Source organism: Lissotriton vulgaris, chromosome 3_1 (assembly GCF_964263255.1).
Source record: "Lissotriton vulgaris chromosome 3_1, aLisVul1.2, whole genome shotgun sequence".
In the NCBI taxonomy this organism is placed as follows: Eukaryota; Metazoa; Chordata; class Amphibia; order Caudata; family Salamandridae; genus Lissotriton; species Lissotriton vulgaris.
The window spans coordinates 467500775-467515898 of NC_141689.1; the positions used below are offsets into that span (position 1 = coordinate 467500775).

Consider the following 15124-nt stretch of genomic DNA (forward strand, 5'->3'; position numbering starts at 1 on the left):
CTATTCCTCACACTATGCCAAATATTCCTGCACCTTCTACACCAAAACCATCTACACCTCAGTCTGATGTAGACAGTGATTCAGGGGAGGAGAACCTCAAGGGGATGATGAAACTATCCCAGATGAGGATGACCCATGGGAAAATTATAACGTAGGATCAGATGATGACAACGACCCAGAGTTATATCCCTCAAAGCCTTCACCACCTGATGATAACACAGGGTTTGTACAGCTCATTAATAGGGCAGCAAAATATCATAAACTAGATATACATACAGAACCTCAAATAGAGGACTTCCTATTAGAGACGCTACCTAATGCACAAAGAACATCAGGTACTCTTCCTATGCTGAAGGGTCTTCTCAGTCACACAGAAGAAATATTTAAAGACCCAGTGAGGGCTAGGGTGTTAAACCCAAGAATTGATAAGAAATATAAGGCGGCTCCAAAGGATCCAATATTTATCAAAGGGCAGGTACCTCTGGACTCGCTTGTAGTTTCAAACGCTCGTAAAAGAGCAAACTCATTATCTACAGGAGAGGCTCCTCCACCTGATAAAGAGTCAAAATTAATAGATGCATCAGGCAAGAGAGTAGCATCACAAGCGGCAAATAGCTGGCGTATAGCCAATACACAGGCACTACTTGCACGTTACGACAGGGCACATTATGATGAATTAGAAAAACTCATCACACATCTCCCCAAAGAACATCAGAAAAAGGCAGATCAGTTAATACAGGAAGGAAAGATAATAACTAATACTTCCATTAAGTGCGCCCTAGAAGCAGCAGACACTGCAGCAAGATCCATCAACACCAGTGTCATGTTAAGGAGACATGCATGGCTTAGAATCTCAGGATTCAAACAGGAGGTACAAACATCTTTATTGAACCAACCCTTTGATCAAAAAACACTTTTTGGCTCAAGCACAGATGAGACCTTAGAAAAAATGAAAAAAGATACAGAAACGGCTAAGTCAATGGGAGCATTGCAACAGCCAACACAAAGAGGTTCCTTTCGTAGATCCACCTATAGAGGAGGCTCAAAAAATACAGGAACAAATCAGCAATCCACCTCTTTCACACCTACATCACCCAAAGGTAATTCAAGAGGTAGTTACAGGGGTAACAACAACAAGGGTAGAGGCCGCGGAAATAATAACAACCGCAACGCCTCAACCCCAAAACAGTGACTTCATAGAACTTCCCCCAGACCACATAACACCGGTCGGTGGACGTCTATCACAGTTCCTACCTGTCTGGGAAAACATCACATCAGACAAGTGGGTGAGACAGATTATCCAACATGGTTATTGCCTAGAACTCACAGCTACCCCACCAAACATCCCCCCCAAACAGCGTCCAATGAGTCAAGATCATCTGGCATTGTTAAAGGAAGAAGTACTAGCACTGCTACAAAAGCATGCAATAGAGAAGGTTCCAAAACATCAACAAGGGACAGGAGTATACTCTCTATACTTCCTAATCCCCAAAAAAGATGGGTCCCTAAGACCAATCTTAGACCTAAGACCTCTCAATGCATACATAAATTCGGAACATTTCCACATGGTCACGCTCCAACAGGTACTCCCTTTACTGAAGAAAGGGGACTTTCTTTCTACACTGGATCTAAAAGACGCTTACTTTCATATCCCAATTCACAAAGCCCACAGGAAATACCTAAGGTTTGTAGTGGAAGGACAACATTATCAATTCAAAGTCCTTCCGTTCGGGGTCACAGCGGCACCAAGAGTGTTCACAAAATGCCTAGCTGTGGTGGCAGCACACCTGAGAAGACAACAAATACATGTCTTCCCCTACTTGGACGATTGGTTAATAAAGGCCAAGTCACAAGAAGAATGTCTTCACAACACACAGAAGACAATTCAATTGCTGCACCACCTAGGGTTTACGGTGAACTACAAAAAATCACACCTGCAACCAAACAAGATTCAGCAATACCTGGAGGCTACTATAGACACAGAAAGAGCAATAGCATACCCCAATCCGATCAGGATACAAACAATGGTCGGGTTAATACAAAGATTTCAACCACAACACTCACTACCAGCACGAGTGTTTATGCAACTGTTAGGCATGATGTCCTCCTGCATACTGCTAATACCACATGCCAGACTACAAATGCGTCCACTACAGGAGTGTCTAGCGACACAGTGGAATCAGGCTCAAGGTCAGATTACAGATCTGGTGTTGGTAGACGACCGTACGCATCGCTCTCTGAAGTGATGGAACACAACAAACATTTCCAAAGGACGGTCGATCCTAGAACCGATTCCACAAGTGATAATAACAGCGGACGCATCGCTCTCCGGATGGGGAGCGCATATGGACAAATACACAGTGCAGGGGAAGTGGAGTGTGCAGCAAAAGAAACTGCACATCAACTACCTGGAACTATTAGCGGTATTTCTAGCACTAAAAGCTTTCCAAATGCAAATAACAAACAAGGCAGTCCTGATCAGAACAGACAACATGACTGCAATGTATTATATTCAAAAACAGGGGGGGACACACTCTCTCCAACTATCCAAACTAGCACAGGACATTTGGAGATGGGCCATTCCTCAAAAGATCTATCTGTTAGCAGAACACTTACCAGGAGTTCAAAATCAGATAGCTGACATCCTAAGCAGACAGTCAGAACAAGTACACGAATGGGAGCTGCACGACCAAATACTGCAGCCATTCTTCCAAAGATGGGGGCAACCAGAGATAGATCTGTTTGCCAATCATCAGAACGCAAAATGCCAAAACTTCGCATCCAGGTACCCACACCAACGGTCCCAGGGCAATGCACTATGGATAAATTGGTCCAACAGATTTGCTTACGCTTTCCCCCCTCTCCCACTAATTCCGTTAGTGGTTCAGAAACTGCAGCAGCACTCAATGACAATGATACTAGTGGCACCCACGTGGGCAAGACAGCCGTGGTTCACCACGCTACTACAACTCTCACAGGTGCCACATCAAAAGCTAAGATTATTACCCATGCATCTTACACAGAACCATGGAGAAATAATGCACCCAGATCCCAAACAATTGAACCTAGCGATCTGGCTCCTGAGGTCATAGAGTTTGGATATTTAGATTTACCACCAGAATGTATGGAAATCATTAAACAAGCAAGACGTCCTACCACCAGAGCATGCTATGCAGCAAAGTGGAAGAGGTTTGCTATACACTGTAACAGTAAGCACATCAACCCTCTGGACGCATCCACTAAACAGATCATTTGCTATTTACTACACTTGCAGCAATGTAACTTAGCATACACCTCTATCAGAGTTCTTCTCGCAGCTATAGCGGTGTACCTACAAAACAGGCAACATCTTTCCCTGTTTAAAGTACCAGCAATTAAAGCTTTCATGGAGGGACTCAAAAGAGTCATTCCACCAAGACGACCACCTTCCCCAGTCTGGAATCTCAACATAGTACTTACCAGACTAATGGGGCCACCATTTGAACCTATGCATAGGTGTGAAATACAATTCCTCACATGGAAGGTGGCTTTCCTCATAGCTATCACGTCACTTAGAAGAGTAAGTGAGTTGCAGGCTTTTACGATTCAAGAACCATTCATGCAGTTACACCAAAATAAAGTGGTTCTTAGAACAAACCCAAAATTCCTACCAAAGGTAATTTCTGCATTCCACATCAATCAGTCAGTGGAATTACCGGTTTTCTTTCCAAAACCACAAACGGTAGCGGAAAGGGCCCTACATACATTGGATGTCAGAAGGGCAATATTGTACTATATAGAAAGAACACAAACTTTCAGAAAGACAAAACAGCTATTTCTTGCGTTTTCTCCTACACATAAGGGCAATCCCATCTCTAAAGCGGGCATTGCCAGATGGATTGTAAAATGTATTCAAATATGCTACTTAAAAGCAAAGAGAACATTAACTGTTCCTCCTAGAGCTCACTCTACACGTAAACTAGGAGCATCTATGGCATTTTTGGGAAACATTCCACTAGATGACATATGCAAAGCAGCTACCTGGGTTACACCGCACACCTTCACAAAGCACTATTGTGTAGATGTGCACACAATACAACAAGCTAGAGTGGGACAAGCTGTATTAAAGACTTTATTTCAGACAGTTGCAACAGACACGGGCGACCACCGCTAGGGAGAGAACTGCTGTATAGTCTATTCATAATGTACCATCTGCAGCCCATATGCCTCAAACGGAATATGCTACTTACCAGTATGCATCTGTTCTTGGCATAGAGGGCTGCAGAGTGGTACATGCCCTCCCAGCCTCCCCGGAAACCTGTGTCTGTTCCAACATTATCTTATTTAGATACACTTACATGGGAATTCCTGTCTGTATTCTATCATACTACTCCATCTAACCCTACTATGGCAAAACAATCTAAAGATGGAGCCGATGCCCATGCGCACTACCAACCAAAGGAGGAGTCACCAAGATACAAAAGACTCTCCAAGAGAAAAACAAAGTGCAATCATCCGAGCCCAACACCAGATGGCGATCTATTCATAATGTACCACTCTGCAGCCCTCTATGCCAAGAACAGATGCATACTGGTAAGTAGCATATTCCTTAAAGTACTTACGACGGAGAGGCCCCCTGCTGAAAATGCATTGTCCCCCTCTCAAAATGCTTCCTCTCCTGTTCAAAATGCAGTCTCTTTGGTGGGTGGTCAGTTGTAGACTCCACCTACCCAACATACCCCTCCTGTCTACTTAACTGCTTACTCATGTCAAATGCTTGTGCGCTTTACTTTGCTCTCCCCCTCCTAGTCTAATCCTACTTAGAAAACTGAGGTAATGTTAACTTGTCTCAGCAAAATCAATGAGACTAAGAGCTTTAAGATAATAGGGGCTCACTAAAACTGACCTCTTTACTTGTGTTTGACTACATTATATTTCATAGGAAGTGATCCTTATTGAACACTATGTAATGTAACATTGATTCATTGAAAAACTTCATTACATTTTTTAACAAAAACATGGAGCTGTCCTAAACTTAAATCTGTAAAAGATTATTGACAAAATCCTCATCTGGAATGACGTGACATAAAAAACTAATAAGGCCCAGTTCCGTGACATATGATACCAGTCATACAAGATTTCAATCTTTATTATTTGTCTTAATAATTGTAAAACAAGGTTAATTCTATATTAAGCACCGGTGGCACTTGTGTGAATCTACCCTGGCCCTGCAGGTTCTGCATTGTTTTGTGCACCACTCTGTCCCCAAGAAATTAGTAAATTGCAGGCATGCCAGTCTGGGCCCTTTCACACTCGATTCTTGCATGAGAATACCTGGGAGCAATTCAAGGGCAAAAGTTCGCTATCGGCGTAAATGGAGCCATTTTTAGCCATAAACGTGGGTTGACTGTCGTAATTGACTTTTTAAATCCGACCTTGTGGATATAAGTATGCTCATTTGTTGCATGTGTGAAGCAGGGGTACAGAACAACTGTGAATGGCACATTGGTACATGCATTAATATTCAGCACGACCGCCATTTTACATTAAAGCAGATAAGGGCATCAAAGGAAGAGTCAGATTTATATAATCTTAAGTGCTACTGGCAGTCTGCTTTCCCCTTTTCCAGATCATCTGTCATTATTCCTGAAGTGTGTGGGACTATTTGCAGTGCAGTAATTATGTTACTTTTCATTCCTACAGAGATATGAGAGAAATGAAAAACCTTTTAAGTAAGCTCAGGGAGACCATGCCTTTACCACTGAAGAACCAAGGTAAGTCCTGCTGTCTGTATTTTTAATATCAAGATAGAGCGCCGGCCGCAAAATCCTCTGCAGGAGACTGGCGTTTACGTCCTCGAGCTTGCAGTAGTGTTTGTATGAATTCGCCCGCAGGAAAGAAAGAGCTCTTGTTATTGGAGCACAGCAACAATGCCTTTTATAGGCAGGCCTGGAGTTTGATGGGAAGGACGTGCCGAGATAAAGTGAACTTCCTCCTCTGTTAATAGCTTTCTGGCAGCAAGGCTTGCCTTCTCAGAAACTGAATGTTCTGACTATTGGAACAACTGCCACAGTGAGGAGTGTATAAAGGCTATTGAAATATGTTACTGTAACAAGTGTTCTTTTGGAAGAAGTTTATAATGCATGGTGTGATCCACTACATTTTTACTTAATATAAGAATTTATGAGGTGCTCTGCGCCAGGCACACCATGTATCAGGGTGTTGTGTACTTCAGACAGACTCGCATACTGAAAACATTTGTGGCTTAAATGTCAGTATTAAGGTGTGACTTATAGGATTATTTAGAGGTAGGCAAAAGCGGACATCCTCTATACATCGGTCAACATCTTCTATGCCTACTTCTCAGCAGGCCCGGCTCCAAGAATATTTTTTTGGGTGGGCCAAGGGTGCATTCGGGTGGGCCACTGCGGCAGTCACAGCTGGCATGACTCGCGTGACGGGAGGAGTGGGTGGTGGGTTGGGCGGGGGGTCACGCGGGTAGGTCGAGTGGGGGGTTTCATTTAATAATATTCATTTAAAAGGAACAGGAAGCAGGCAGCCAGGCTCCTTCCCCTTAGCCAATAGCAAAGCTGCAAGCAGGGCTGTGATTGGTCAGGACGCTGCCTAGCCAGGAGTTTATGTGGCTAAACAGTCTTTGCGCACTCAGGAGTGGGCACACCACTCCTGCCTAGCCCTGCCCTGCCCGCATGTACAATCGCTATTGTGTAAGACGGTATTAGGAAGTGGCGTTCCAAGGGCATCCCGCCCTAATACTGAGCAACATTTGTATGTATCATTGTTTTGCGACCGCAATTGCAATTGCAAAACACTTGCAATTTACCACCTACTTCAAGTAGGTGGTCAGCCACTCTGAAAGAGGAAGTAGTCGCCAGGAGACCCCTTCCCGTTTGTGAATGGATGCGAAAATATTATTTAAGAGCAGGCAGTGGTCCCACAGACCACTGCCTACTCTTAAAAAATGAAACTGAAAAGTTTCATTTTTCTTTTTTAAATGCATCCCATGTAAGGTCTATTTGATGGGATGAGGAGGTTTGTGAGGTGGGAGTATCATGCAAGTAACACTACTCAGCCTCCCTCGTTGCCAGGCTCCAGAGAGACTCTCTCTTCATTACTACCTCTACCTGACCACGGACTCTGCAGCGCACTCCCTTCCAGGCCTGATTATCAATTTTCTACCATTCATCTCTTGTGCACCTTATCCTGCTCCTTTTTCACTATTCCCTGTAAAAAAAATTGAAAATCACCCTCAAACTTAAAACATTGAAGATAACGGTAAATTTAATTAGCACACACTTTAGAATACGTTACACAGTGGCCCAAATGACCCGACTGCTAATTAAATAAATAAAAACAGAAAGGCCATGACAGGGCTGCCTTTAGCTCTGGTGCAAAAGTCTTTATTGGTGCCCCACCACTGACCTCTTTCTCCATAGATATCTTTACTACCACCCTCCACCAGTGCTCTCATCCCTCAAAAGCCCCTACCCCATGACCTCCTCCTCAGACTCCCACACTACCACCCTCCACCAGTGCCTCTCATCTCTCCGTAGGCTCCCCCCCACATGACCTCTTCAGACTCTCTCACTACCACCCTCCACCGGTGCCCTTCATCTCTCCAAAGCCCCTATCTCTCATGACCTATTCCTCGGATGCCCTCACTGCCACCCTTCACCAGTGCCCCTCATCTCTCAGTGGCCCTCCCTACACCCCATGACCACCTCCTCAGGTTAAGTGATTGACACCCTCCACCAGTGCCCCTCATCGCTCCATAGCCCCTCTCCCATGGCCCCCTCATCGGATTCCCTCAGTGCCACCCTCCAACAGTGCCATCTCTCCGTAGCACCCCCCCATGACCTCCTCCTCGTATTCCCTCACTGCCAACCTTCAACAGTGCCCCTCATCTCTCCGTAGCCCCTCAAGACCTCCTTCTCAGATTCCCTCACTGCCAACCTCCAACAGTGCCCCTCACCTCACCATAACCCTTCTCTCTTATGCATTTCATTTGTTGTATATCGCTACTCGTAGTATAGGGTTTCATAGTACTTTTTATCATACACACATTATGCAAAGACAATGAATCATACAAGTATGTAAATCAGCCATTAGGGAATGCCACATAAGCCAATGTGGATTACCCGGTGTAGGAATCACATGTCATTCATACTGGTGGGCAGTATGTTTTAAGAGGGTTAGTTCTGGAGAAGCACAAACACAAGATTTAAAGCATACCCCAGTGGCTGAGGGGGTTGACTTTACTGATTAAAATGTGTATATGCCCAAACAAACTCTTTATGGCAACATTAGAATAATCAAAGACTGTGGAAATGTAAACAATATCACAACACACACACACACCAAAAAAAGAAATTTTAATTATACCATTCAGGTTTGTATGAACTCTTTGATGGCAATTCATAGGTCACTGTCCTATGTTAGGACTGTAAACTCTGAACTGCAAGTAACAAATGGATCTCTGTAAAAAAGGCAGTAACCCACTGAGTTGTCCACATGAACTACAGTTTATCTGCATTTCAAAACTTCAAACAGATAAAAGATTGCTCTTCAGCAGGATCATTAATCACCAGAGACTTCCTCAATGTTTAATTAATAATTATTTCCCTCTGCTCTACCCTCTTTCCTCTCTTCTCAATCATTTCTCGCTCTTTCCTCTCCCCCACTGTTTGTCCCTACTCCCCATGCTGTCTCTTATTTTCTATTGTATCTGTCTCTTTCTTAATCTCTGCACTGCTCTCACCTCTCCTTTTGCCCTAACATAGAGGGTGCATTATTTTTTTACTGCATCTTTGTCCTATTTGCAACTTTGTCAAAATCGAATTCCTCAACTCCCCCTCAGCTTTACTATCCGAATGTTGCGGCCTGCTGCAAGTCAATGTACCCCACCTAAGACTTGTTAATTGTGGTGCTCAAAAGCATAAGCAGCTCCCGAGGTATGGGATGGGAGGAGATGCACAATGCTGTGCCTCCTCAGCCGGCCCATGGCCATTCTGCCCATGACAATGGACAGGCCAGACTCTGTGGCTTGCTGAGTCACACTCAAGCTGTAGCGGCCTTTTGAGTTGTGCGCCCCAGCAAGAAAGTCTGCCACGGTATGTGGACCTTCTTTTCCACTTCTGGATGGCCTTGGGTGGGCCAGGATCTTCCGTTGGTGGGCCTGGCCCACCTGGCCCGCCTTCTACTACCGGGCCTGCTTCTCAGAGCCCCCACCTCATTTATAAGCAGCAGAACGGCACAATCCTGGTGCAGTCTCAGACGGCCGTGCCTTAGAATTGATTTGCCTAAAACTGTTTTTACCTGTTTGTGACCAAGGAAGGCTCAGCTGTCACAAACAGGAAAAAGCATTGGCAAAGTCAATAGGTCTTGCCTATGCGAGTTCTATTGGCTTTATCAATGTTTTTAGGCATATTGCGCAGCAAGTAAAGAAAATAAAAGCTCTATGGCAATGTCAGTGCTGGCGCTTTCATTTCTTTACTTTCAGCCATGTTGCAGAACAGCCACGCTGCTGTGTAACATGGCTAAACATTTTTACCGAGTCAATAGATATCGCATTGTTGAGACCTTTTGGCTTTGCCAATGCTTGTTATTTATTCTAAGTTTTTTTCCCTTTTGAAACAAAAAAAAATAGCAACGAGTTTACATTAAACATGGCTCATAACTTTCGTAGCTCAAATCTGTCTGAAATTACAATGGGAACAAAATTAAAAACCCTTTTGTCTTCAGACTGGCCAAAGGCGTTTCTTTCGGCTGGTCAGTATTGAACAGTTGCAAGCTGCCTAGCTCCAGATCCGGTTCCAGGCCTTCCTCTTGCAGGTATCTGCAGCTGTCTGCTTAAACCAGCAATCAGGGGGCAGATTCAGGGTGGAAAGGAGGTAGGCAGAGAGCCAGGCATGTGGCAATGAGGATCCTATACCGTGACCAGCACTCAGTTCCTTGCCTAAGACTGTCTTCTACCCCACCCTCCCTAGCTGTGCGAGCGACTCATGAGCCCTCCCGCTGTTCTTTCCTTCCCATCAATTATGTGTACCAAGACCTTCTTTGGGGTGTTAGAACGGCTGCAGTTTATTCACATCATAAGTTGGTACACACACTTGTTGGGATGGCATTGGTCATCAACAAGCTAATTTCTGGCTTATCTTGGATGTCAATAGAAGGCATTTTTGTAACAGGATAATCTGTGCACATCCTATAATTTATTGCATAATAATAACCATAACTTACAACTGTTGTGACAGCTCTACTCCTATCACTTACTTGGTACAGCAGGTCGTGGCTTAGAGGCTTCAACTTGCTTCTGAATATCTGGCGTTAGTGACCCCATGGCCATGCCTGAGCTGCAAATGCTGTGCCAGCTAAGCACTGACAATTTCTTACCCTTTTGTCTGCCCTCAAAAATTCCTGCCGTAATATCTCTCAAGGACCATGTCTGAGCACTTATCTGAAGAGTCCCTGCTGTAACGTATCCCAAGGACCTAGAAACCACACTATCCCCATGGGAATCCTGGGGGAGGGAACTAGAGGTGCGGGCGCTAGGAGCAGGCCAGCCTCCAACACGAAATGTTCAACACAAATGGGGCCGCTCCCAGTACAGTGACCGAAGGTACTCTAAAACTGAATTGTGAGTGTGGACATCTCACAAAAAGTGAAGGACTGGCCTCACACACCACCAGGTGTCATGCTTCATCATCAGCAGTCCTCACCCACTAGAAACTCTGTTTGGTAGAGGGCGGCCCAACACCTGACGACAGGGAGGCCCTTCTAAACTGAGGGGGGCCCATAAAAAGTGAGTGAAGTAAAAACCATCACAGTTACCAAATACATTTTAATATGATGGGTAGCTATATGGTATTAAAAAGGTGGACGTGAGATGGGGGAATTTATTGTCCCCTCACCATAGTGAAGGTGGTCAACATGTTTCTGCCGCTTGACCCAGGTGGGTCTGTGGCATTCATCAGTACCAATGAGAGGGGCTCCGTTCTTATCAATTTTGTGGTGAGAAGGTACCACTTGGTGGGATGACCAGGGAGGACAGAAGGATACACCTAGTTGCAAACACAGGAGACGCACCTTGAGGCAAGTCTGACAACAGGGTCTGCCCTCCATTCTACTCCCATGAGGCATGTAGGGTATGTTCCTAGGGCTTAATGCAAGCTCTTCTCTCCGGTGGAGTGTGACAAAGGTCAACCCACCAAGTGGTACCTTCTCATCACTTTTCAAGGAGAGGGAAGGGAAACTGTTCATGGCCAGGGCGAAGAAGCAGAAGAGGGGTCGGAGAAGAACAAGGTCGAAGTCCAAGTTGCCGACTCCGCACACCTCAAAGTCATTGAGGAAGCACAAGAAGAAGCTGCATCATGGCTCTAGACGTCGCTCTTCTAAGGACAAGTTGCCGTAGTCAGGGTCCCCAGCTTTGTGTTGTCACACGAAAGATGAGATATCGCTTTCCTCACCTCACGTGACTCTGGCTCATTCTACGACTATGAGGGAATCTCCGACACCTAGGAAAGTATCGCTTTTGCCTCCGAACACTCCTCCCCTGGCTCCGGTGTCTCCGGCGCTGCAGCCAGATCCAGCCTTATGACCTCGGGCTGTTCCTGAGCAGGTGGTACCGGATCTGTACCGACGTTTTCTGCCTCCATGTACAGTTCCTTCGCATTTCTTAAATGCGATGTATGGCATGTTTGCCAGGAAGGCCAACCCTTGTGGTGCGCCTGTTGGCCCAGTGAGACCGCTGTCATTCAACATGGGCTTACCTCCTCATTATGCCCAGGCACCTTTTATGCCATTTATGCATGCTGATGATCCTGTATTGGCCTCTCCCATTGTTGAGGTTCTCGACAACTATACCTTCCCTGGAGGGAAGGGTGGATAAATCTGTGGCGCCGTCGGGTTCCAGTCCGGTGCCGTCTCGACTTCGTGCGGTGCCTCCGGCCTTTCCTGAAGGATTTTCATCGACGCCGGCTCCAAAGTCACGGACACTGCTGATGCCAATACAATACCCAAGATAATGTCAAGAAGGGAGGCACAGAAGCTTCTAGAGGAGGAGGAATTCCAGGAGCACTAGGAAGAGGCTGAGAAAATGGAAATAGTGGATCCCAAGCATGAGTTTGAAGGGCTTCAGGAAGCTAGTGCGCTGGATGCGTCGCCAGAGTGGGAACTCTCTTCTCCTTAGAGTCTTCGTGCACAGGAGGTCTCTTCCTACCACTCAGTCATCAGGAAGGTGGCTGATCTTCAGGACTTGCAGTTGCCCACAACAGAGATCAAATCGAACATCCTGACAGAGGTTCTTCACTCTTCTTCATTGGTTATAGAGCTTCTGCTCCCATTTATTGAGGCTTTATAGGAACCCATTCTAGCAGTATGGCACAGCCTATGTCTGCCCCAGTTGTGTCGAGATCAGTGCAAGGTGGTACAAAGTTGCGCCTGGGTGTCCAGCTGTTTTATCTAGGCACCCTTCTCCTGAGAACTTAGTGGTTCAGATATCATGCTCTTCGAAGCAATCTTCAGGCGCTGTTCCGTCCACACCTGAGGACAGGGATGTAAAAAAGAAGAAACCATCAGCGAAAAAAGTTTTTTCATCAGCCAGTAGGGCTTTAAAGTCGACAAATGCAACATGCCTACTGGGTCGCTACATCCATGTGTTGAAGGATTCGCCAAGGAGGTGATCCCTACGCTCCCAGAGGATGTACAGTGCCACTTTGGAGAGGTGCTGTCGGACATTCAAGCTGTGGCCTGCTAGTTTATTCAATCTAGGCTCGGCTGACTCTGTTGCTAGGGTGATGGGTTCTTCAGTGGCAACTAGGAGGCACGCCTGACTGAGAAGGCTGGGATTCTCTCCTGATGTTCAGGCAACACTTTTGGATTTGCCTTTTGATGGCTCTAGACTTTTCAGTACTGTTGGACTTGGCCCTTTTTGCAGTGTCATCCCAGAACTTTTTGCCTTCCTCCTGTATTGTTTCTGACCTGTTTTTGTTGGCCTTATGACTCTAGGCACTTTACCACTGCTGATCAGTGCTAAAGTGTATATGCTCTCTGTGTAAAGTGTGTTTATGGATTAATGATTATGTGACTGGCATATATGATTTACTAGTCAGTCCCTAGAACAATGCCCTATGTGTGCCCAGGGCCTGTAAATCACATTCTGCAGGTGAGCCTGCAGCACCCACACAAGCAGCCTGTAAATGTAACTCAGGCCTGCCATTGCAGAACCTGTGTGCAGTCTGGTACTGCCATGTCGACTTGGCAAGTGCATACCCTTGCCAGTCCCTAACCTTCCCTTTTCTTACATGTTAGTCACCCCTAAAGGAGGCCCAGTGTACCCCTGTGGGCAGGGTGCAGTATAAGTGATGAAAGGTAGGACATGCTCTGGTGTGTGTGGCATGTCCTGATAGTGAAAAACGAAATTGGAAGCATTTCACTATCGCAAGGCTATCTGTTCTTATAGGATAGAATGGGTGCTTTGCTTATAACATCTTATAAGCCTTACTAACCCTGGTAACAAGATAGGAAAATAAAGTTTAGTATGCCTGAACTCAGAATGTTAAGATGCATCTTTTAGTATGGGTGATTTTTACATTCTGTGTTTCAAAATACCACTTTTAGAAAGTAGGTATTTTCTTGCCTAACCATCCAGTGTGCCTCTGCTAGGTTTGTGTATTTCATGTCTGGCTTCGGGATGACAGGGTTGGAGAAGGGCAGCGGCTTCAGAAGTCTGATGAGTCAGGACTTGGCTGAATAGGCCTGGTCTGCATTTGGAGTGGTGGGAGGAGTAGCACCTTCACCTGAATAGGGCTATGCCTACCTTCCACAATGACGGCTCTGCCCCCTGTGGTGTGTCTGGAGCCAGGGCTTACACTGACAAAGGAGGTTGTTGTGCACTTGCAAAGTGCCCCACAGAACTGGTTTTGGCTGGGTACAGACACTCTCTGCCTTTAGAAAACAAAGGATTTTGATGTATAAAAAGGGGGCCCAGACCCCAGACTTTTAGATCACTTCTGGGAAATGAAGAGGATCCTTTGCCAAGGAGAAGACCCGAATAAGCTGAGGAGGAATACTGCCCCTGCGCTGTTTGCTGGCTGGGGTTGGCCTGCAGTGGTTACTTGCTGCCAAGGAAAGGAGAACAAGGACTTGTCGCCTTCTTGAAGAAAAGATCTCCAAGGACTTGAAACTGAGCTTGCCTCCTGTTCTGAAGTCTCAGGGACACAAAGGCTTCTCCACCAGCTCTCCTGAATTTCCTTGCTGGGAATTCCAACTTGCAAAGAGGTGCCTGCTGCTCTTTAGAACCTCTAGAGGCTGTTTGTCCCTGGGAGCTGGAAAATCAATGCAACACCGAAGAACTGTCACGCATCCGCACCTGTTTTCCGACGCATCGCCGAAGAAACTGTCATAGCACCAGCCGCGGCTCGAGAAATCGCTGCACAACGCATTGGGTGCAACGAGAAGTGTGGCTCACTGGTTAGAGGAGGCAGACCTGGAAGCAGAGGTCAGCCCGGGACCAGGGTTCAATTCCCGGCTCGGCGGGGTCTTGAGTCCTAAAAAAATGTCCATGGACTCGACAATTCTCGCTCCGGTACCTACTCGATTCACGGGTTCACACTCTGCGACTCTGGGCAATAGCTTGCTTAATCTCCACAACGGCCCCTCGCGGCGGGATGCCTGGCTTTCACCTTGCGGATACCCTGCCGGGGTATTACACAGGGGAATACCAGGACGGGTTTCCTAAGCAAGCATCTTGATGCCTTCGGGTGATACGTGCGCTATATAAATCGCAATACATACATACATACATACATCTCTGAAGTCCGAGATCCCTGCACCAATCCCGACCAATGTTCCCTGTAATTATTCTTTCTTGTGTGCGGCAACAGAATGTTTGTGTGCACATGTTTCTTGCTTGTGTGCGCAACCGAGTGATGAGAAGTGCAACTAGGAAAATCGACTAGCTATCACTTGAAAGTTGATAACAAGCATTGGCAATGTCAATAAGTGTGGCTTATATATGAAAGTGCCTTTTTAGTCATTAATGGGTTTAGGTACAGAATAAGTCATCATACATGAATTCTGTTACTCATCCTTGCATTCATGCATCTAAAAGGTTTATGTTTCTAGCGCA

The 15124-nt window shown here is 45.8% G+C and overlaps 1 protein-coding gene across 1 annotated transcript in view; it reads left to right on the forward strand.

Moving 5' to 3' along the window:
• Nucleotides 1–15124, forward strand: part of RGS7BP (regulator of G protein signaling 7 binding protein) — a 775003-nt gene that overhangs the window by 622772 nt on the left and 137107 nt on the right. Inside the window, exon 5 of the mRNA XM_086960688.1 lies at nt 5683–5753. Within this exon, the coding sequence (XP_086816814.1) occupies nt 5683–5753 (71 nt within the window). The remainder of the gene's footprint in view (nt 1–5682; nt 5754–15124) is intronic.